The sequence below is a fragment of the Phascolarctos cinereus genome, unplaced genomic scaffold, assembly GCF_003287225.1.
Source record: "Phascolarctos cinereus isolate Bilbo 61053 unplaced genomic scaffold, phaCin_HiC Scaffold_5;HRSCAF=322, whole genome shotgun sequence".
NCBI lineage: Eukaryota > Metazoa > Chordata > Mammalia > Diprotodontia > Phascolarctidae > Phascolarctos > Phascolarctos cinereus.
The window spans coordinates 327,945,773-327,968,594 of NW_027555958.1; the positions used below are offsets into that span (position 1 = coordinate 327,945,773).

Sequence of the window (22,822 nt, forward strand, 5' to 3'; positions counted from 1 at the left end):
TCACTTATATAATGCTTTAGGATTTACAAAATGCTTTGTATGTATTATCTCATTTGATCCTTAGCAATTACTCTGTGAAGTAAATGTTATTAGTATCCCCATATTTCAGATGAGGAAACTGAGGCTAGCATTTATCATAGTCTTTGCTAAAGACTCAGATGGAAAGCATATCAAAGTTGCAGATGGCACCAAGCTGGAAAGATAGTTGAATAGAGTTAAGATCCAAAAAAATCTTGACCGGATTAAGTTTTGGGCAATCAAAATGGTGTAAGAGAAAGCTCTCTGCTTGAAGTTAAGGGACTTCATTTCAAAGCTCGCCTTGACACTTATTACCTGCATTCTCTTACTCAAGTGATAGCTCCTCTATACCTGAGTTTCCTCATCTGGAAGATGAGAGTGTTGGCCTAGAGGGCCTCAGATGTGCCTTCCAGCTCTAAATCTATTATCCTCTGCTCTACTATGATCAAATTAAATAGGGATAAACGTAAACCCTCAGAGTTGAATTAAAAACTCAACTCTACAAGATTCAAAAGACAAGATTCAAAATGACTACTCGTGTGTGTGTGTGTGTGTGTGTGTGTGTGTGTGTGTGCGCGCATGTTTAGAAAGGATGCTGGAATTAGGGGAGGAGACTGCATTTTCAATTTGAGTCAAAAAAATAATCTCAATAACCTCAGTATGACAACTAAAATAGGCTGCATTAAAAAAGATATTGTTTCCAGCCTTAGATAAGTGATAACCCCATTGAAATCTGCTCTGGTCAAACCACATCTGTTTGGTTCTGAGCTCTCTCTCTTTGGGAAGTAACTGGTTAAACTGACTATTGCCCAGAAGATAGCAACCTGAACAGTGAAGGATCTTGAGACCATGCTCTGTGAGGATCAGTTGAAGGAACTGGGGATATTTAGCAAGGAAAAGGGAAGAATTAAGGGAGACATGATAGTTATATTCAAACATTTGATAGGCTTTCAGAGGAGAAAGTAAGGCTGGTGACTTTGCACAGCCCACCCTCACTTAAATCCAATTCACTTGCATGTCATGGCTTTGTCATTGTCCTCTTCCAGAACAATGGATAAGCAATAACCTTTGTGAGTAGTAGTAGGAGCTGCCCCACTGGGGACCCAACTGGAACTGGTCAATTGGGCTACACAGCTCCTTTCTATTTCTCATTCTTCCTTCCTCCCTACTTCCCTCCTTCCTTCCTTCCCCTCCCCTCCCCTCCCCTTCTGTTCCCTCCCCTCCCCTTCCGTTCCCTCCCCTCCCCTTCCGTTCCCTCCCCTCCCCTTCCGTTCCCTCCCTCCCCTCCCCTTCCGTTCCCTCCCCTCCCCTTCCGTTCCCTCCCTCCCTCCCCTCCCTCCTTCCCCTCCCCTCCCCTCCCCTCCCCTCCCTCCTCCCCTCCCCTCCCCTTCCCCTCCCCTCCCCTCCCCTTCCCTTCCCTTCCCTCCCCTCCCCTCCCTCCCCTCCCCTCCCTCCCCTCCCCTCCCCTCCCCTTCCCTTCCCCTCCCCTTCCCTTCCCTTCTCTTCCCTTCCCTTCCCTTCCCTTCCCTTCCCTTCCCTTCCCTTCCCTCTGTCCAGATAGGGTATCATACCTTTACCTGAAGGTGTTCTGCCCAAAGAAATGTAAATTTTAATCTCTGACACCTCACAAGATATCCTGGGCTTTATGGGCTAAATTTTTTTCTTCTTTTTTGTGTTTTTTCTTTTGCTATTTTTATTAATTAATTGAGTTTTAGTTTTCAACATTCACTTCCATAGGATTTCGAGTTTTTAATTTTCTCTCCTTCTCACCCTCCACCCTGAAACAGAATGCAATCTGATACAGGCTCTATATATACATTCATATTAAAAATATATTCACATTAATCATGTTATAAAGAAGGATTAAAACCAATGGGAGGAACCACAAGAAAGAAGAAACAAAAAGAGAGAGAGAGAGAGAGAAAATAGTATGCTTCAATATGCATTCAGACTTCATAGTTCTTATTCTGGATGCAGATAGCATTTTCCATGATGAGTCTTTTTGGAGTTGTCTTAGATCCTTGCTTTGCTGAGAAGACCTAAGTCTATCAAAGTCAGTCATCACACAATGTTACTGTTACTATGTACAATGTTCTTCTGGTTTCTGCTCACTTTACTTTGCATCAGTTCACGTAAGTCTTTCCAGGTTTTTCTGAAGTCTGCTTGCTCATTATTTCTTATGGAACAGTAGTATTCTATTCTATTCATGCAGCACAACTTGTTCAGCCATTCACCAATTGACGGACATCCCCTCAATTTCCTATTCTTGGCCACCACAAAAAGAGCTGCTATAATATTTTTCTAGATGTAGGTCCTTTTCCCATTTATATAATATCTTTGGGATACAGATCTTGAAATGATAATGCAGGGTCAAAAGGTACACACATTTTAATAGTCCTTTGGTCATAGTTCTGAATTGCTGTCCAGAATCTTTGGATCAGTTCACAATTCCACCAACAGTGCATTAGTGTACCAATTTTCCCACATCTTGTCTAACACTTATCATTTTCCTGTTTTTTCATGTTAGCTGATCTGATAGGTGTGATGTGGTACCTCAGAGTTATTTTTATTTGCATTTATCTAATCAATAATGATTTAGAGCATTTTTTTTTCATATAACTGTAGATAGCTTTAATTTCTTCATCTGAAAACTGCCTGTTCATATCCTTTGACCATTTATCAATTGGGAAGTGGCTTGTATTCTTATAAATTTAACTCAGTTCTCTTTATATTTGACAAATGAGGCCTTTGCTAGAGACGCTGGTTGTAAAACTTGTTTTCCAGCCTTCTGTTTCCTTCTAATCTTGGTTGCATTGGCTTTGTGCAAAAACTTTTTGATTTAATATAATCAAAATTATCCATTTTTCATTTCACAATGTTTTCTATCTCTAATTTGGTCATAAATTCTTCCATTCATAAATCTTACAGGTAAACTATTCCTTGCTCTCCTAGTTTGCTTATAGTATCAGCCTTTATGTCTAAATTGTGTATCCATTTTGACTTTCTGTCGGTATATGGTGAAGATGTTGGTCTATGCCTAGTTTTTGCCATGCTATTTTCCAGTTTTCCCAGCAATTTTTTGTTAAATAGTGAGTTCTTATCCCAGAAGCTGGAGTCTTTGGGTTTCAGGCTTTTTTTTTCTTCTTAAGGACCATGCCTTAAATTCAAACCACTCTTGCTCTCATTGATTGGCCAACAATAGGTCCCAGGCCAAGCGCTGCTTGGTCATTGTTTGGACGCTGATTGGCTCAAAGTGAATGTAAATAGCAGTTGTTTCTGTTTTGGCCAGAAACCACTCCCAGAATGATTTTTTTTAATAGGCAAAAGAGGCCATTCTCTCCTTCATTTCTCTCTCTTATTTTTGGCTAGGTAATGGGGTTATGTGACTTGTACAGGGTCACACAGCTAGTAAGTGTTATGTGTCTGAGCCAGACTCGAACTCAGGTACTCCTGAATTCAGGGCTGGTGCTCTACCCACTGCACCACCTAGCTGCCCCCTCTCCTTCATTTCTTACCTAGCCTTAATCACTAAATGGGCATTGCTCAGTCAAACAGAAACCTGTTAAAGACCTTAGCTTAAAAAGGCCAAGGCCTCCCATTGCATCCAGGGCCATCTCCAGTCATCCTGATCAGGTGGACCCAGATGGCTCTGGAGGAGAAAGTGAGGCTGGTGACTTTGCACTGCCCTCCATCACTTAAATACAATTCATTTACAAGTCATGGCATCATCTCCCTGATGTCATGGTTCTCTTTCAGAAGGAAGGACAAACAACAACAGCAACGGGCTTTCAGGGAGAAGAGGAGTTAGATGTATGTGCTTAGCTCCAGAAGTGAGAGTTTAGAAATGAAGGTGAAATTTAACAAAATAGACTTCCAAACTTTCCTGATAAAAAGACCAGAGCTCAGCAAAAAAATTGATCTTCAAGTACAGGAATCAAGGACTTAAAAAGGTAAATGGGACAGAAGGATACAATATGTTGTTAATAAGGGGGGGGGTGTTTAAACCCCTACAAGGGAATATGAGACTTGCAACCCTTGAGAACTGTATTGTTATTACACCTTGTTAAAGGAGTATACATTAAGAGGGTGGATACTAGTTGAGTTTGATATAATGATAAAAAAAAATTTAATCAAGTGGGTTAAATGGATCCAAATAAGTGGATCAATCTGATCTTAGAAAATGTACTGAGAAAGGAGGAGGCAGACAAGGGTAAATTACATTACAGGAAAAGACACAAAATCCTATCACAGCAGATGAAAGAAGGGGGGGAGCATTGTTTGAACCTTACTCTCATCAGATTTGGCTCAAGAAGGGCATAATATAATCAGATAGGTATAGAAATCTAACTTGCCCTATAGGCAGTAGGAGGGAAAGGGGAAAGAAAAGGGAGGAGGGAAAGAAAAGGAAGGGGGGAAAAGAAGGGAGGAAAGCAGCAGTAAGACTAAAGGGTAAGAAAAGGGAAAGGGATAATAAAAGGGGGAAGGGAGTGAAGGACACGGTGGTCCAAAGCAAAACACTAGTGAAGGGGAGAAAGGAAAAAGGAGAAAGAAAAGCATAAATAGGGGGGAAAAAGGATGGAGAAAAAGACACAGATAGTAATCATAACTGTGAATGTGAATGGGATGAACTCTCCCATAAAATGGAAACGGATTGCAGAATGGATTGAAAACCATAATCCTACAATATGTTGTTTACAGGAAACACATTTGAAAAAGAGTGACACATACAGGGTAAAGGTAAAAGGCTGGAGCAGAATATATTATGTGTCAGATGAAGTGAAAAAAGCAGGGGTAGCAATCCTGATCTCAGACAAAGCAAAAGCAAAAATAGATCTAGTCAAAAGAGATAAGGAAGGAAACTACATTCTGCTAAAAGGCACCGTAGACAATGAAGTAATATCATTACTAAACATATATGCACCAAATGGTATAGCATCCAAATTCTTACAGGAGAAGTTCAGGGAGTTACAGGAAGAAATAGACAGCAAAACTATACTAGTGGGGGACCTGAACCTCCCCCTCTCAGCACTAGATAAGTCTAACCACAAAATAAACAAGAAAGAAGTTAAGGAGGTGAATAGAACATTAGAAAAGTTAGGTATGATAGACCTCTGGAGAAAACTGAATGGGGATAGAAAGGAATATACTTTTTTCTTGACAGCACATGGCACATACACAAAAATTGACCATGTACTAGGGCATAAAAACTCACAATCCAATGCAGAAAGGCAGAAATATTAAATGCATCCTTTTCAGATCATGATGCAATAAAAATTATATGTAATAAAGGGCCATGGAAAGATAGACTAAAAAATAATTGGAAACTAAATAATCTAATCCTAAAAAATGATTGGGTCAAACAACAAATCATAGAAACAATCAATAATTTCATTCAAGAGAATGACAATAATGAGACAACATACCAAAACCTATGGGATGCAGCGAAAGCAGTTCTTAGGGGAAGTTTTATATCTCTAAATGCTTACATAAATAAAATAGAAAAAGAGGAGATTAATGAATTGGGCATACAACTAAAAAAACTAGAAAAAGAACAAATTAAAAATCCTCAACTAAACACCAAATTAGAAATATTGAAAACCAAAGGAAAAATTAATAAAATTGAAATTAAGAAAACTATTGAACTAATAAATAAAACTAAGAGCTGGTTTTATGAAAAAAACCAATAAAATAGATAAGCCTTTGGTTAATTTAATTAAAAAAAAGAAAGAAGAAAACCAAATTACTAGTATCAAGAATGAAAAGGGTGAAGCTACCACCAAGGAAGAGGAAATTAAAACAATAATTAGGAATTATTTTGCCCAACTATATGCCAACAAATTTGACAATCTTAGTGAAATGGATACATATTTACAAAAATATAAATTGCCCAGATTAACCGAAGAGGAAGTAAAATACTTAAATAACCCCATCTCAGAAAAAAAATTGAACAAGCCATTGATGAACTCCCTAGGAAAAAATCTCCAGGGCCAGATGGATTTACATGCGAATTCTATCAAACATTTAAAGAACAATTAATTCCAATACTATATAGACTATTTGGGAAAATAGGTGAAGAAGGAGTCTTACCAAATTCTTTTTATGATACAAATATGGTGTTGATACCTAAACCAGGAAGAGTCAAAATAGAGAAAGAAAATTATAGACCAATTTCTCTAATGAATATAGATGCAAAAATTTTAAACAAAATACTAGCAAGTAGATTGCAGCAACTTATCACAAGAATAATACACTATGACCAGGTAGGATTTATACCAGGAATGCAGGGTTGGTTCAATATTAGGAAAACTATCAGCATCATTGAGCATATCAACACCAAAACCAACAGAAACCACATGATCATCTCAATAGATGCAGAAAAAGCTTTTGATAAAATACAACACCCATTCCTATTAAAAACACTAGAAAGCATAGGTATAAATGGAGTCTTCCTTAAAATAATAAATAGCATCTATCTAAAACCTTCAGCAAGCATTATATGTAATGGGGACAGGCTAGAAGCATTTCCAATAAGATCGGGGGTGAAACAAGGATGTCCATTATCACCACTGTTATTCAATATTGTACTGGAAACCTTAGCTTTAGCAATAAGAGAAGAAAAAGAAATTGAAGGCATTAGAATAGGCAAAGAAGAAACAAAGCTATCACTCTTTGCAGATGACATGATGATATACTTAGAGAATCCTAGAGAATCAAGTAAAAAACTACTTGAAATAATAAACAACTTTAGCAAAGTTGCAGGCTATAAAATAAACCCACATAAATCATCAGCATTTCTATATATTACCAACAAAGCCCAACAGCAAGAGATAGAAAGAGAAATCCCATTTAAACTTACTGTAGACATTATAAAATATTTAGGAGTCTACCTCCTGAAACAAACCCAGGAACTCTATGAACACAATTACAAAACACTTTTCACACAAATAAAATCAGATCTAAATAATTGGAAAAACATCAGTTGCTCATGGGTAGGCCGAGCTAATATAATAAAAATGACAATCCTACCTAAGCTAATTTACTTATTCAGTGCCATACCAATCAAACTACCAAAAAATTATTTTATAGAGTTAGAAAAAATAATAACAAGATTCATTTGGAAAAACAAAAGGTCCAGAATATCAAAGGAACTAATGAAAAGAAATGCAGGGGAAGGTGGCCTAGCAATTCCAGATCTTAAATTGTATTATAAAGCAGCAATCATCAAAACTGCTTGGTACTGGCTAAGAAATAGGGAGGTGGATCAGTGGAATAGGTTAAATATGCAAGACACAGTAGTCAATGACTATAGTAATCTATTATTTGATAAACCCAAAGACCCCAGCTTCTGGGATAAGAACCCACTCTTTGAAAAAAACTGCTGGGAAAACTGGAAAAGAGTATGGCAGAAACTAGGCATAGACCCAAATCTCACACCATATACCAAAATAAAGTCAAAATGGGTTCATGACTTAGATATAAAGGCTGATACCATAAGTAAACTGGGAGAACAAGGAATAGTTTACCTATCAGATCTATGGAGAACAGAAGAATTCATGACCAAACAGGAGATAGAGAACATTATGAAAAGCAAAATGGATAATTTTGATTACATTAAATTGAAAAGTTTTTGCACAAACAAAGCCAATGCAACTAAGATTAGAAGGAAGGTAGAAAATTGGGAAAGAATTTTTACAACCAGTCTCTCTGATAAAGGCCTCATTTCTAAAATATATAGAGAATTAAGACAAATTTATAAGAACAAAGCCATTCCCCAATTGATAAATGGTCAAAGGATATGAACAGACAGTTCTCAGATGAAGAAATTAAAGCCATCTATAGTCATATGAAAAAATGCTCTAAATCATTATTGATTAGAGAAATGCAAATCAAAACAACTCTGAGGTACCACATCACACCTATCAGATTGGCCAACATGACAAAACAGGAAAATGATAAATGTTGGAGAAGATGTGGGAAAATTGGAACACTAATACATTGTTGGTGGAGTTGTGAAATGATCCAACCATTTTGGAGAACAATTTGGAACTATGCCCAAAGGGCTACAAAAATGTGCATACCCTTTGATCCAGCAATAGCACTTCTAGGGCTATATCCCAAAGAGATCAAACAAATGGGAAAAGGACCCACATGTACAAAAATATTCATAGCAGCTCTTTTTGTGGTGGCAAAGAATTGGAAATTGAGAGGATGCCCATCCATTGGGGAATGGCTGAGCAAGTTGTGGTATATGAATGTAATGGAATACTGTTGTGCTATAAGAAATGATGGACAGGCTGACTTCAGAAAAACTTACATGGTCTGATGCTGAGTGAAGTGAGAAGAACAAAGAGGACTTTGTACACAATAACAGCCATGTTATGCATTGACTAATATTGTTAAACTGAATCCTTCTCAGCATTACAATGATCTAAGACATCTCCAGAGGCCTCGTGATGGAAAATGCTGTCCACATCCAAAGAAAGAACTATGGAAGTTGAATAGCTATCACTTATTTTTACCTTCTGTTGAGTTTTGTTTCATCTTTCTGATGGTTCCTCCTATTGATTTTAATTTTACTTACAACTTCACTAATGTGAAAATATGTTTAATGGGTATGTAAATGTAAAGCCTATATCATATTGTGTGCCGTCTTAGGGAGGGTGGAGGGGAGAAAGGGGGAGAAAAAAATTTCAACTCAAAAGCATATGGAAGTGATTGTTGATAAATCAAAATAAAGTAATAAAAAATAATAGAAATGAAGGTGAAAGAGGAATAGTGAAGCTTCATATAAGAAAAAATTTCTTAAAAATTATAGGTATCCCAATGCTATCTCAGGAGGCACTTAGAAGTCTTTAGTCAAAGATCAGATGACAACCGGTTGGGTATATCATGGGGGAAGTGTTTGTTCCAATGCAGTTTCAACTGTGAAGTCTCTTCCAACTTCAACATGATGCAGTTCTGCCATTATCTGAGATGTCACTAGTCTCTACAAGTTTCAAGCAATAAGCATTTATTAAGGGTTTACTATGTGCCATGAACATAAAAAGTTTCAAAATTTGAGTAAAGAAAGGTAAAAACAGGCCCTGCTCTTAAGGAGTTTATATAATAAGACTCATCCTTGTATTCCCACCCCTTGTCCTAGCAATGAAAGAATGAGTGAATGAATGAATAAATGAATGAAAAAGCATTAATTAATTAGTATAAGCAAAGCGTGGTTATAAGCACTAAGAATGCAAATAGATAAGTGAGACAATCTTGCTGTCAAGGAATTCAAAATTCTTTTTTAATAGTATTTTTTCCAATTACATATAAATACAATTTTTAACTTTCATTTTTTGAAATTTTGAGTTCCAAATTATCTCACTCTCTCCCTTAGATGGTTAGCAATTTAAATAGGCTATGTATATGCAATCATGTAAAACATAATTCCATATCAGTCAGGTTGTAAAAGAAACCAGCCAAAAGAAAAGAACCGTAAAAAAAAAAAGTGAAAATACTGTGTTTTGATCTGCATTCAGACTCCATCAGTTCTTTCTCTGGATGTGGATAACATTTTCCATCATGAGTCTTTTGGAATTGTCTTGAATCATTGTATTGCTGTGAAGAGCTAAGTTGTTCATAGTTGATCATCACACAATGTTGCTAATACTGTATATAATGTTTCTATGGCTCTGCTCACTTCACTTTGCATCTGTTCATGTAAGCCTTTCCAGGTTTTTCTGAAATCTGTCTACTCATCATTTCTTATGGCACAATAGTATTCCATTACATTCATATACCACAACTTGTTCAGCCATCCTCTAACTGATAGATACTCCCTCAATTTCCAATTCTTTGCCACTACAAAAAGAGTTGCTATACATAGTTTTGTCCAAGTAGGTTCTTTTCCACTTTTTGTGATCTCTTTGGGATACAGATATAGTTGTGGTATTGCTGGATCAAAGTGTATGCATAGTTTGATTGCTTTTTGGACACAGTTCCAAATTGCTCTCCAGAATCATTGGATCAGTTCACAACTCCACCAATAGTGTATTAGTGTACCACTTTTCCCCATATCCTCTCCAACATTCATCATTTTCCTTTTTTGTCATATTAGCCAACCTGATAGATGTGAGGTGGTACCTCAGAGTTTTAATTTGAATTTCTCTAATCAGTAGTGATTTAGAGCATTTCTTCATATGACTATAACTAACTTTGATTTCTTCATCTGAAAACTGTCTACTTACATCCTTTGACCATTTATCAATTGGGGAATGACTTGCATTCTTATATATTTGACTCAGTTATCTATATATTTGAGAAATGAGGCCTTTATCAGAAATATTTGCTATAAAGATTGTTTCTCCATTTTCTACTTTCCTTCTAATATTAGCTGCATTGATTTTGGTTGTGCAAACCCTTTTTAATTTAATGTAATCAAAATAATCCATTTTATATTTCATAATGCTATCTGTTTCTTGATTGGTCACAGATTCTTCCTTTCTCCACAAACCTGGCAGGTAAACTATTCCTTGTTCTCCTAATTTGCTTACGGTACCAACCTTTATGTCTAAATCATGCACCCATTTTGACTTTCTCTTGCTATATAGTATAAGACACTATAGGTTTATAGCTAGTTTCTGCCATATTGTTTTCCAGTTTTCCCAGAAGTTTTTGTCTAATAGTGAAAGGAACTTACATTCTAATGGGTATGATAACAAACAGAAGGTTTCAGCAGCAAATCATATGGCAAGGTCCCATGATACATACGATGCAAAGGCAAAACAGATGGTAATGCATATTCTCTGATGTCATTTCTACTGAAAATCATATCCATTTCTGACATTGAACCGTTTGACAATGCCAAGAGCTGAACTTTATTTTCTGGGTCTTTGGTAACTGCGGTTGCTAAAGAAGCAGGAATTCCAGCATCCTGAGAGCAAATGCCAGGTCACATCTCCACAGGGATTACTGCACATGATGATTAGCTGTGGGATTTGGGCTGGAAGTAGAACATGTGTTGGTGGTGACCAGGAAAGAGTGTCCCAGTGTGGATGGTTGTCTAATCATGGTCCTGTACTTTGAATAGACTATAAAAAGGAAGAAGGGAGGAATTATGAAATACTCATGGATGAATAGAAGAGGATAAAATAGACTTTCCCACAAGTTGAGACTCCCAGTGAGGGCTTGGTGTGCCTGAATAATCTGTAGCTTAGCTTGGGGGAGAAACGGTTAAAATGGGCTCAAGATATAGGTCCTGACCCAGACTAAAGAATCCATAGATCAAAGTTTTTTAATAGTAATGTTTTTTTTTAATTCTGAAGAGAGGTTGAAAGGAGGGTTCCCTAGGATTCACCACAGGGCCAAAAAGATCCATTGTACTAAAAAGTTTAAAAGGACTGGTTTAGTTGTATCTCTGGAAGAAAAATCAAAGATTCTACTCTGTCCCCATCTCCCCCAACCTTTCCATTCTTCCAATACTGCAGGGAGAGGGAGGGTATGTCAAAACTACAGAAAAGCCCCTGAGGTTTTTTCCAATGCTGCTTTCAGACTGGCTGCTTCTCCAAGCCTCACTTACGATCATAAAAGAGGGAGAACCCTTACTTCTGAGTTGCCATAGTTGGAAGAACCAACCTATCTACAAGGTGATTTTCTACCATAATAATAAACCTCTCAAATACTGGTATGAGAACCACAACTTCTCCATTCCTTTTGTTACAAGAAACAATAAAGGCTACTACCACTGCACTGGCAAACGACGGGACATAATCTACACTTCAGAGAGTCTCTATCTTGATTTCAAAGCTGAAAAAGGTAAGCATCAAAGTAAGGAACTCTTTATAATCAGGGCCCAGAAAAATAGCTAATAAAAGACTCTAGGATTCAGAAGGGTATCTCAAACTTCAGGGAGTAAAGATCTGAATTGACATTCGAAGTCACTATTTGGGTGGCAAGAGTGGAGTGTCAGTGGAGACAGAGGGTGGAAAGGAAGCAGAACAGGCCTCTCCCAGAAGGCAATTTGTGTTAATTCTAATATCTACGGGGAAATTTACCCTTGTTACATTTTCTCAGGAAGCTAAAGGAGCCCCTAGAAACTCTACCTAGCACTTTGGGCATTATTCTGATCTGTTTTGCGGACATTATCCACACCAAATTCGAGGTTTATTGAGACTAGTGCCTTGTACGTAAAATCTAACATACATAATGTTAGAGCTAGAAACTAACTTAATGGTCACCTATGCCAACCTTCCTATTTTAAAATAGTGTGGACCCAGTAAATATTTGGCTGAGTTATTTGTTGATTAATCCACCAACAGGCCAATTAATAGCTAATTAACTTTAAATGGATTGTTCTGCCCCTTATTTTAAGTAGTCTTAACCCATTTCCTCTGCCCATTTCTTCTTTAGATCTTGGAGTCCTAGTCACTTCTAACTTACCTTGTAAAAACCCCTTAGGTTAGTAGTGGGTCATTTTGGAAGCCACATAGCCTAGATTATGTGGGACAGTCACAATTTGAAGAAAAAAGAATATGTACTTTCAATGTCTCTTAAAAATACCCCTTTGTCTACCCAGTTTTCATGATCTATTTCTCTAGTTCAGGGGTGGAAAACCTGAGGCCTCAAGGCTACATGTGGTCCTCTAGGTCCTCAAGTGTGTCCCTTTGACTGAATCCAAACTTCACAGAACAAATCCCTTTAGTAAAAAGATTTGTTAGACTTGTTTGTTAGATTTGTTGGTGTAGAATAGAGTCTAGTCCATATCAGGATTGGTCACACCTTTGATCTTGCCATCACCCATACAAGTTCCACTTCTATGATCAAGAACTCTGAAATTCCTCTATAAAATCACAACCAACACTTAGTCCATCTTTTCCCATGATTTACTCTCCCTGAACTTAGGTTATTTTCATCCTTACCATAACTTTCAGACCTTATATTCATTAGTTCTTTCCAAGGCCATCATTCCTGCACTGGCTTTACTTTATTCCCTCTGGATCTTGACTCTCAAGTTAGCCACTCAAGTTAACCACTTAAATTAACTACTCAATCACTTATTCTCCATTCCTTGCTTCTACTCCTATTGGTAATCACACCTTGCCAAACATCAGCCCTAGGTTACTCTCTTCATCTTTCTCTTCCCTTACTTAGCATGTTGCTGGATAGAGTTGGATCAAGTCACACAACTGAGTTGACTGGGTCTACTATGAATTTGTTATCTAATCTTTATTGGGCCTTTGTAACAAAACAGTCCTTTTGCTGAACCCTGGCTTATTCTTTTTACTACTGCCCTGAATGGACATTCCAAAATTTTTTCTATCCTCAAGCCTCTTATGAGGAATTTGTATCTTACTGAAAAAATAGAGGACACATTCATTGTGAGCTCTCTCTTCCCCTTCATTGTGTAACTCAGACCCCATCAACTTCACCTTCCCCCCACTATCCTCTCCTCCTTTACTCCCTGTCTCTGACGATCAGGTAGCCCTACCCTTTGAAAAAGTCAACACTGCCACAATTGTCCTTAATCCTATTCCCTTCCATCTTCCCCAACAAACTGCATCTACGATTGAGGCTGCTAATAGGCACATTGGACAGAATGTTGGACTTGGAGTCAGTAATACTTGAGTTCAAATCCATCCTGTCTCAGACATTTCCTACCTGCATGACCTCAGGCAAGTCACTTACTCTCTTTCTCAACCATCTATACACTTAGGATAAGTTCCTCATGGGGCTAATTTGAAGATAAAATAAGATATATAAAGCATCCAAATATTAGCTCTTATCATTACTCTGTTGCTTCTCTCTAAACTTGTCTCTATTTATATATTCCTTCCCTGATATCTACAAATGTGCCTGTTTTAACCATTCTTAAAAACCTTTACAAGATACCACCGTACCCTGTAGTTATTTTTTTTCCTGCAACTTTTCTCCTCTTCTCAGCTAAACTCCATGAGAAAGTCTTCTAAATTTGGTACCTCCACTTCCTTTCCTTTCACTTATTTCTCAGGCCCTCATAATTTGGCTTCAAATATTGTCTCAAATTAAAACACTCTCTTGAAAGTTATCAATGGCCACTTAATTGTCAAATCTGATGACCTTTTCCTAGTCATCATTCTTCTTACCCCTTGCAAATCAATTGGCTCTATTGGCCATCTTTTGCCCTTGAATACTTCTCCTCTCCTCAATACTGTGACATTATTCTCTCTTTTTTCCCATCCTGCTACTTTTCAGTCTCCTTTGCTGGATTGTTGTATCCACATCATGCCCCCTAAATGTATTTCAATGTATTCATCATTCCTCCTAGCTGTACTTCAATGATCTAGTTGTCTCTGGGCCCCATTTTCTTTTTTCTCTACATTCTCACATTTGATGATCTCATAAGCTCCCATGGATTTAATTGCCATTTCTTTGTAAATGAATCCTAGATTATTATGTTCAGCCCTATTGTCTATACTGAGCTCCACCTAGGGATTACCAACTGGCTACTAGAGATTTCAAACTAGATATCCCTCAGATATCTTAAATTCAACATGTCCAAATTGGAACTCAAGTGTTCCTCCAAACCCAATCCTCTTCATCCAACTTTAATATTTCTTTCAAAGGTACCACCATGTTTCCAGTCATCCAAATGTGAAACCTGGAATATCCTTGTTTCTTTAATGTGTAGTTGTCAAATTAGTTACCAAATTTTATCATTTCTATACACAAGATTTCTTACATATATTCCCCCTCTCTCCTGAAACCCATCGTAACTCAGGTACTCAATATCTCTCACCCAGATTATTGCATTATTAACCTTCTCATTGGACTTACCTCCTTATCTCTGTGTAATCCAATCTATCCCCACCCCTACCCACCATGACTTCCTGAGTGATTTTCTTAAATCACAAATCTGGGCATTTCATCCATTTACCCAATAAACTCTGGTGTCTCTCTATTATTTCTAGGACCAAATATAGACTCCTCAGCTTGACATTTAATGCCGTTTATTGCTTTACCCCTATCCCTTTTCCTACATTACTCCACCTCCTGCTTCCTTCAGTCAAATCAATTTGGTTTTTTGTTTTTTCGCTCTTCCTCTTCATGCCTTTGTATTAGCTTTCTCCCATGTCTTGAATGTCCTCCTCTGCCCCTTAGAATCCTTAGTCTCATTCAAGACTATACCTGAGTCCCATCTTTAGCATGGGGCTTTTTCTTATCTCCCTAGATGTTAGTATCATCTCCTACTTCATCTTTCCTGATAAAGTATAAGCTTCTCAAAGGAACGGGATGATTCACTTCAGTCTTTTCCTTCCCAGGGCTTAGGATGGTGCCTAGAATACAGTAGGTCTTAATAACTTTTTGTTGATTGATTGATTGTGAAACCCAGGTTCCCAATTTTTGGTTTAAAAAGTGGCTAGTTTATGGAGAGGAGGAGTTTTATTGGAAGAGAATCCATATTACCTCCCAACCATCATGAGTGCCTCCCTCCTGTTCTTCATTCCTCCTACTCATCTTAAGACTCTGTAGAACTAAAAGTGAGGGACAGAAAATTCTGAGTCTCATTCAATTATCATTTTCAAATTTTGATTTTTAGACTAGAGGCCTGTTTCATTTGTCTGCCTCTCTCAAATTTTCTGTAGGTACTATCAGCCTTATGCAATTCCTGATCCCGCTGATGATTGGAATTCTATTTGTTGTGGACACGGCCTTGTTGGTTTTGACACAGAAGCAACTCCATTTCCTCATTGAAAAGGAGAGGATCTTGGCATCCAAATACCCTGCAAAGGCTGGTATTGATGATGAGTCTAAGGCTAAGTCCGATGATGAAGCTGATCCTGAACCTGAACCTGAACCTGAACCTGATCCTGAACCTGATCCTGGGCCTGATCCTGAGCCTGGGCCTGATCCTGAGCCTGATCCTAATCCTGACTTGATGCCATTTTCATTGGCATCTGATGTCACAGCATAAGCCACAGAGCTTCAAGACCACAGAACAGACATGTTGCTCCAGAAATCATTTTCTTCATCTGTAAAATGGAGAAATGGAAGTAAATAATTTTTAAGTCCCTCCTACCTCTAGTATTGTCTGCATCTTTCTCTTTCTGTCTATGCCCTTCCTCTTTATCCTTGTTCTTGACACATACACCCACAGAATCTTCCAAGTCTTCCCTTCTGCCAAGCTTCCTTCCTCTTTCTACTTGATCTCAGTAAATAGACAGTATCTTGTTCTTTCCCCTCACTCCAGAGGCTGATTGTGAAGAAGAGCATGGACATGACTGGCTGAAGTGAACTGAAATGTTACATGGTTGTGCTAGGCTATATCATCATGTAAAGTAATGATATTTCTCTCTGAGTTCTTAAGTGTGTTGCACATTTTGATTTTATAGTAGCTGACACGGCAGAAAGAGAAAAAGATGGATTTATTCACTAAGAAGGTTCTGAAGTAATAAAGGTCAGTCATTTGAATAGCTGTTCTTCTTTGTAGGAGCACAACAAAAGGAAAACAAGCAACAACCCCCCCCCCCAAAAAAAAAGTATATGACCTTGGAGATTCAAGCACTGCATTGGAACTCAGGAGACCTGGGTTCTAGTTCCAGATGTACCACTTACTAAATGTGTGAACACAAGCAAATGTATTTCTCCTTATGGGCCTCATTTTCTTTGCCTGTAAAATAGAAGGGTAGAATTAAAAAAAAATTGCAAGAGCCTTTCTTTAGTGTCAATATGTTAGCAACTTTCCTTCTGTGCCATCACTTCTCATCCTTAACCCTGAGGGGAGATGAGGCTTCTGTGGAACCTTAGAATGAAACTTTTCCCTTCCACAATCCTGCTATCTATCCATCATTGGCAGTAACTCTTCTAGATGTTGTTGTTCAGTCTTTTCAATCATATCTGACTCTTTATGACCCCATTTGGGGTTTTCTTGCCAAAGATACTGGAGTGGTTTGCCATTTCCTTCTCCAGCCCATTTTACAGATGAGGAAACTGAGGCAAATGGGGTTAAATGACTTGCCCAAGGTCACACAGCTAGTAAGTGTGTGAGGCCAGATTTGAACTCAAGTCTTCCTGACTCCAGGTCTGACACTTTGACACTTTAAATCTCCAACTCTTCTAGATACCCATTCAAAAAAGAAATATATTTCAAAAGGTTGTGTTATAAGGTCTATAATTATATGAGTCCTCCTTTCACTAGTTTAAAAGACTCCCAATAGGAAAAAAAAAACCTTTTAGATTGCATTAAAGGGAATCATGGAGTCCAGGACCAAAGAAACAATAGTCCCATTCTATTCCATTATAGGCAGAGCAAATGTATAATCTTGAGTGCAATAGGGACATTGAGAACATGAACCTGATCCAAAGGAAGGCAATCTGAATGATGAAAGATTTCTAATTCATACTATATGACAATTGATTGAAAGATCATCTACCTTGGAAAAGACAAGACTTAGAGAGGATGGGTTATTTGATGGCCTTTCATGTGGAAGGAGGATTGGCCTTGTTCTGTTTGTTCCCAGGGGGTAGAGCTAAGAATAATGTACATAAATTGCAAAGAAGTAAATTTTGGCTTGGTGTTAGGAAACTTGGTTCCTAATGAATGGGATGTCCCAGTGAAGACTTCTCAGTGTAATTAAGGTTTGGGATAAGACCATCCTAAATTTGGTAATAAGTTCAGGAGGTAGGATAGGGTTAAGTATAGATTTCTGTAAGTTCTTTTTTTAGTGCCATATATCAGTAGTTAAAATTTATCTAGTTGTTAAGCCTTAGCCTACCTTTTAATCTTATTCTGATGCGCCTTTGCCCCTCACTCCTCCTGTTTGTCTACAGGCCCCAGAAAACCCTTAAAAGGCTCCTTATCTACTCCCCTTATCTCCCTTTGAAAGGACCTTACTCAGATACCTTCCAGTTCCCTCCATTATCTATTCCCATTGTCTGTTCAATCTCTCAGACCTTCCAATACAGTTGTAGACTATCTTTCTGTCATGGTGGCCTGGCTCCACAGTACAAAGTCTAGCTTGACTGTACATTTTTAATTGCTTCTTTGACATTATATCAACAAACTAAGAAATATAGAGATGTATACTATTTCCTTTGTTCTATGGTAGAGTCTCGTGTGTGAGATTGTGAGCTGAGTTAATGGACAGCTGGTGGGAGGGGACTTTACCCATTAGGGCTATTTAAATCTGCTTCTTTGTCTCTGTGTCTGTCTCCCCTCATCATAACATACTGGTGGAGGGACACCCAAATCTTGAGATTTGAAATAATTATAATAAGTTAACTTTCCATTTCTTCTCGGATACCTCTGTGTTTTGTTTTTTAATTTGAGTGGCATCCCACACACTAAGAATTAGAGTTATCCAAAAGTAGAATGAGATGCCTTGGGACCCTCTTCAATGAAAGTCTTCAAACAGGAGCTAGATGACCACTTGGCTGGTATGCCTTAAAGGAGATTCTTATTTTAGTATAGGTTGGACTTGGTGGCCTCTAAGGTTCCTTCTAACTCTGAGATCCTGGGATTATTTTAGAATTTCAAGACCACAATGACCAGGAAATTATTCGCAAGCAACTAAGAGAAAGTCATCATGTATTTTTTAAAAATCAGTCTAATTTACATGAGATTTTTTTTATAAAAATGAAAAATAACAGATGTATTACAATATGCAGAAAATTACAATATGTAGGGTAAACATGGCCTAATGAAAATGACAATGCATTTGATGGTCAGAAAAAGTAAGCTTAAATTCTACTTGTTACCTATACGGATCTTAGAGTTGGAGCATTTGTATCTGACAAACGAGGGAACATCATAAATGATTAAAGAAAGAAACAGAAGATGTAAAGGTATTAGTGACACTGAAATAATAATCATTAAACATCTATGCACCTAATGGCATAGAGATTAAATTAATAAAGGAAAAGTTAATTGAATTGAGAATCATATAAGATAGCATCACATGACCAGCAAGATGACTAATTAGTCACTTTCTCTAAAATACCTTAACTTTCTAATCCTCTAAAACAAAGAATTCTGAACCAGTGTAAAGTGTTCAATTAGCAACTTCACTCCACCACCCCAGTCTCCACATACCCCAAGAGAAGAGAATATGTTAACTAATGGGTTTTTGACTAATATATATTTTAGGATCCCTGTTGTCTGCCTCACCCCCCTCTGCTGTTATTGTCATTTAGTCATTTTTCAGTTGTGTCTGATCCTTCCTGACCCCATTTGGGGTTTTCTTGGCAAAGATACTAGAGTGGTTTGCCATTTCTTCTCCAGCTCATGTTACAGATGAAGAAGCTGAAGCAAATTGGGTTCAACAATTTGCCCAGGGTCACGTAGCTAGTAAATATCTGCGGCCAGATTTGAACTCAAGAAGATGAGTTTTCTTGACTCTAGGCCTGTACTCTATCCACTATGCCACCTAGGTGCACCCCTCTCCACTGCTGATATTCTGGTAAAACCCATCCCCTCTCCAAAGAACAACAGAAATAGATTCTGCCAGTCATATGTGACTAAAGCAAAGAATGAAGACAATTAAAATTAGTCCATCACTTAACAAGCATTTATTATGTACTTACTATGTGCCTGGCACTTTATTAAGCACTGGGAATTTTTTAAAAAAAGTGGAAAGTCAGCCCTTGCCCTCAAGGAGCTTCTATCTAATGAGAGGAGACAATGCATATAAAAGAGAGCTGAAAAGGAGAGGGTGGCAAGAAGTTACCATGCAAGGTGACAAGATAAAGTCTAATGGAGATGATTCAGCATTGTAACCTTGAGAGACATGAAGGCATTTTGCCCAAGTTTTTCTCCTCGATTTAAAGATATGGAGAGGAATCAGTCAACCAAAAGGTGAAGTCTGAGGAGCACAGACTACTTCCAGTGTGAAAAATAGTCCAGGGGTGGAATAAGTTTCCAAGGTAAAGAGGTTTCTATGGCATGGCAGGGAAAGCCCTATGCAAATGAGTCAGCAGGTAAAAGGAATGATTGCTAGAGTAAGGAAGTGGGAATGAGATCTAGGGAGAAGAAAAAATAGATTTAGTAAGAAGCAGGCATAGCTTTTCTTCTATGAATAAAAGAAGAACAAAGTGGTTAATGATTCTGAGAATTTGTGAGAGGTGGAATTAAGGACCTGTTGCAGAGACCCTTAATTTCCTGAGAATGCTATGGCAAAATCAGCTGTTGCAAATATGATTAATAATGGAGGGAAATGGCCAGGGACTTGAGGATTAACAAATGGGTTTGGAAAAGCCACAGTAAAAAATGAGAAAATTCCTTCAACTATAAGGTTTTCTTCTAGTTTCCATTACTAACTTTCAATCAAAGATTGTATCTCTTGCTGAAACGCTTCCCAGATCCATCACATTCATGTAGTTAATTACATACTCTTTCACTATGATATTAAATAAAATCACTTTTGTAATTGAAGGCCATTTCTTATTTAATATATGAAGTTTACTCTCCACTATGGATTTTTTTGATAGACAGCAAAAGAAAAAAAAATCTACTTAGATGGAAATCATTCCCACACTCATTACGTTGATGAGGTTTCCCTCTGGAGTGAATTACCTGGTGACTTGATATATAACAAAAAGCCTTCTCATTTTCATACAGTGAAAGAATACTACCTTTTGATCAGGGCAAGGCATGGACTGGGAAATCCCAAGGCTCTGAAGGATTTACCTGGAATACCCTTCCTCTTTATACATCATCCCACAGAACTTGGCAGGTGCTGGGTCAGATTAGCTATGAGAAACAAGGGATAGCCAACATAGGAATTAGACAACATAGTCAGTTGTGTCAAACTTGAAAGAGAGGAAACTGAAGACCACCAGAGGTCATTTTTGTCCCCTCAGAGAATACTCAGGGCAAGAAACAAGGCAGCTTTTCAACCCAGCTTTGGGGGTATACTCCCATCAGAAAAGGAGAGTGATCAAAAAGTTAGTGATTAGAGAATGCAAAAAAAAAAAAAAAGGAATACCAAATATTTCAGGGGAAAACACCTCAATAAAAGCCCAGAACACAAGAAATTAAATCAACAGAGAGGATGCTAAAACAGGAAGTGAGGATGAATGCTAAACTATCAAAGATAATACCAACTCTTCTTAACAAATATAATAAAAAGGGAAATGAATTAATGCCTAGAAAATAAAAAATCCCAAAGTACTCCCAAAAGAATATGTAACAGAAAACACAAAAATAATTTTAAAAATGAAATTAAATTCATAAAAGAAATAGGAATTTATGTAGGTCATTGATTAGAGCTTTCAGTGCAGAATTTTAAAACTCAATTGACACATTAGAAAAAAATTAATCCAGAATCAAAAATATTCCTAAAGAAGTGAAAGAGAGCAAAAGGAATAGGAAAAAATATACTCAATTGGAAGAAAACCTACCAGAAAAATCAAAAGGCAACAACATTAAAGGAAAAAACAAATTCTATAGTCTCATAGCAACTCATTTTGAAAAGAGAGTATTCAGGCATAACTTAAAGATCATAAGTTTCCCAGGAGAATATGAGAAAAATACCCTGAATACCACAATTCAGGAAATACTACATGAAAATTCCTCAGAATTTCTTAATACATATAACAAAACATCAATAAAGAGATTCCATACATTATGTCCAGGAAAAAAATATCAAAACCCACACTTCAATTTCAAGGCACATAATAGTTAAATTGGACAATTTCAAATATAAAAGAAAGGAAATTCAAATAACACAAAATTCTTCCACAACCATGAGAAATTTTTATCCCAAAAAACAAAGGTTCTCAAAATACAATCAACTCTAGCAAGTTACTTAACAGCTCTGTAAAAGGTTGATAATAATAGCACCTACCTCCTCGGGTTGTGAGGATCAAATGAGACAACATCTACAATCTTTGCAAACCTTAATGTGCTTATTATTGTTTATATGATAAAAGGTTTTTATCCAAAAGGAAAGTAAATTCAAACAATATAAAATTATTCCACATCCACAAGAAATCACACAAAAAGAGTAGAATAACATATTCTATTCCCCCAAAAAGGTGTTCAACCTGTAAATGACACTCAGCAAGTCACTTAACATATTTGCAAACCCTTGACAATAATAGTACCTGTCTCCCAGCACCTATTTTCCAGGATTGTAAGGATCAAATCAGAAAATATATATTAAAAGTTTTGCAACTCTTAGAGTCTAATATAAATGCTCTTATTATAATTAAAAAAGATATCTAAATAAAAGTAAAAATCAGCATTGTACATAATGGGGAAACACTAGGAACCTTCTCAATAAATTCATAAATAAAGCAAGGATGCCCCCTTCCTCATTGTTATTTGACATAGTTCTAGAAATGCTAGAAAATTGAGAAAAGACAAGAGAGAGAAATCAAAAGCATACAGATAGAGAAAGAGGAGAGAAAATTTTCCTCATTTACTTAAGACATAATGGTTTACTTAGAGAATCAAACTAATTGAGACAGTAACTTCAATAACATAGCAAGATATAAAATAAACATACCAATTACAGCATTCCTATATATTAATCACACAATCTAGGGGAGAAAAATGAAAGAGAAATCTTACCCAAAATGGTTATATCTGTATATCTGTATATCTCTATCTATCTATCTATCTATCTATCTATCTATCTATCTATCTATCTATGTTACATTACTAAAACACTCTTAGGATAGAACAGATACAATGACAAAATGTGCCTTAAAGACCTGTTAGGATAGAATAGATACAATTAAAAATACTCCTTAAAGACATATGGTATAATTTAAATAACTAGTGGGATATTTCATGCTCAGGTCTGGACCATGACTAAGTTATATAGATTATTAAATTAATTTAAACAGT

At 37.0% G+C, this 22,822-nt stretch overlaps 1 protein-coding gene across 1 annotated transcript in view; it reads left to right on the top strand.

The window, feature by feature from the left end:
- FCER1A (Fc epsilon receptor Ia) overlaps window positions 1-16,050 on the top strand; it is a 28,646-nt gene extending 12,596 nt beyond the window's left edge. The window contains exons 4-5 of the mRNA XM_020977749.2: window positions 11,548-11,811; window positions 15,618-16,050. Coding sequence (XP_020833408.2) covers window positions 11,548-11,811; window positions 15,618-15,946 — 593 coding nt within the window. The 3' untranslated portion in view covers window positions 15,947-16,050. The remainder of the gene's footprint in view (window positions 1-11,547; window positions 11,812-15,617) is intronic.
- The last annotated feature ends 6,772 nt before the right edge of the window (window positions 16,051-22,822 follow it).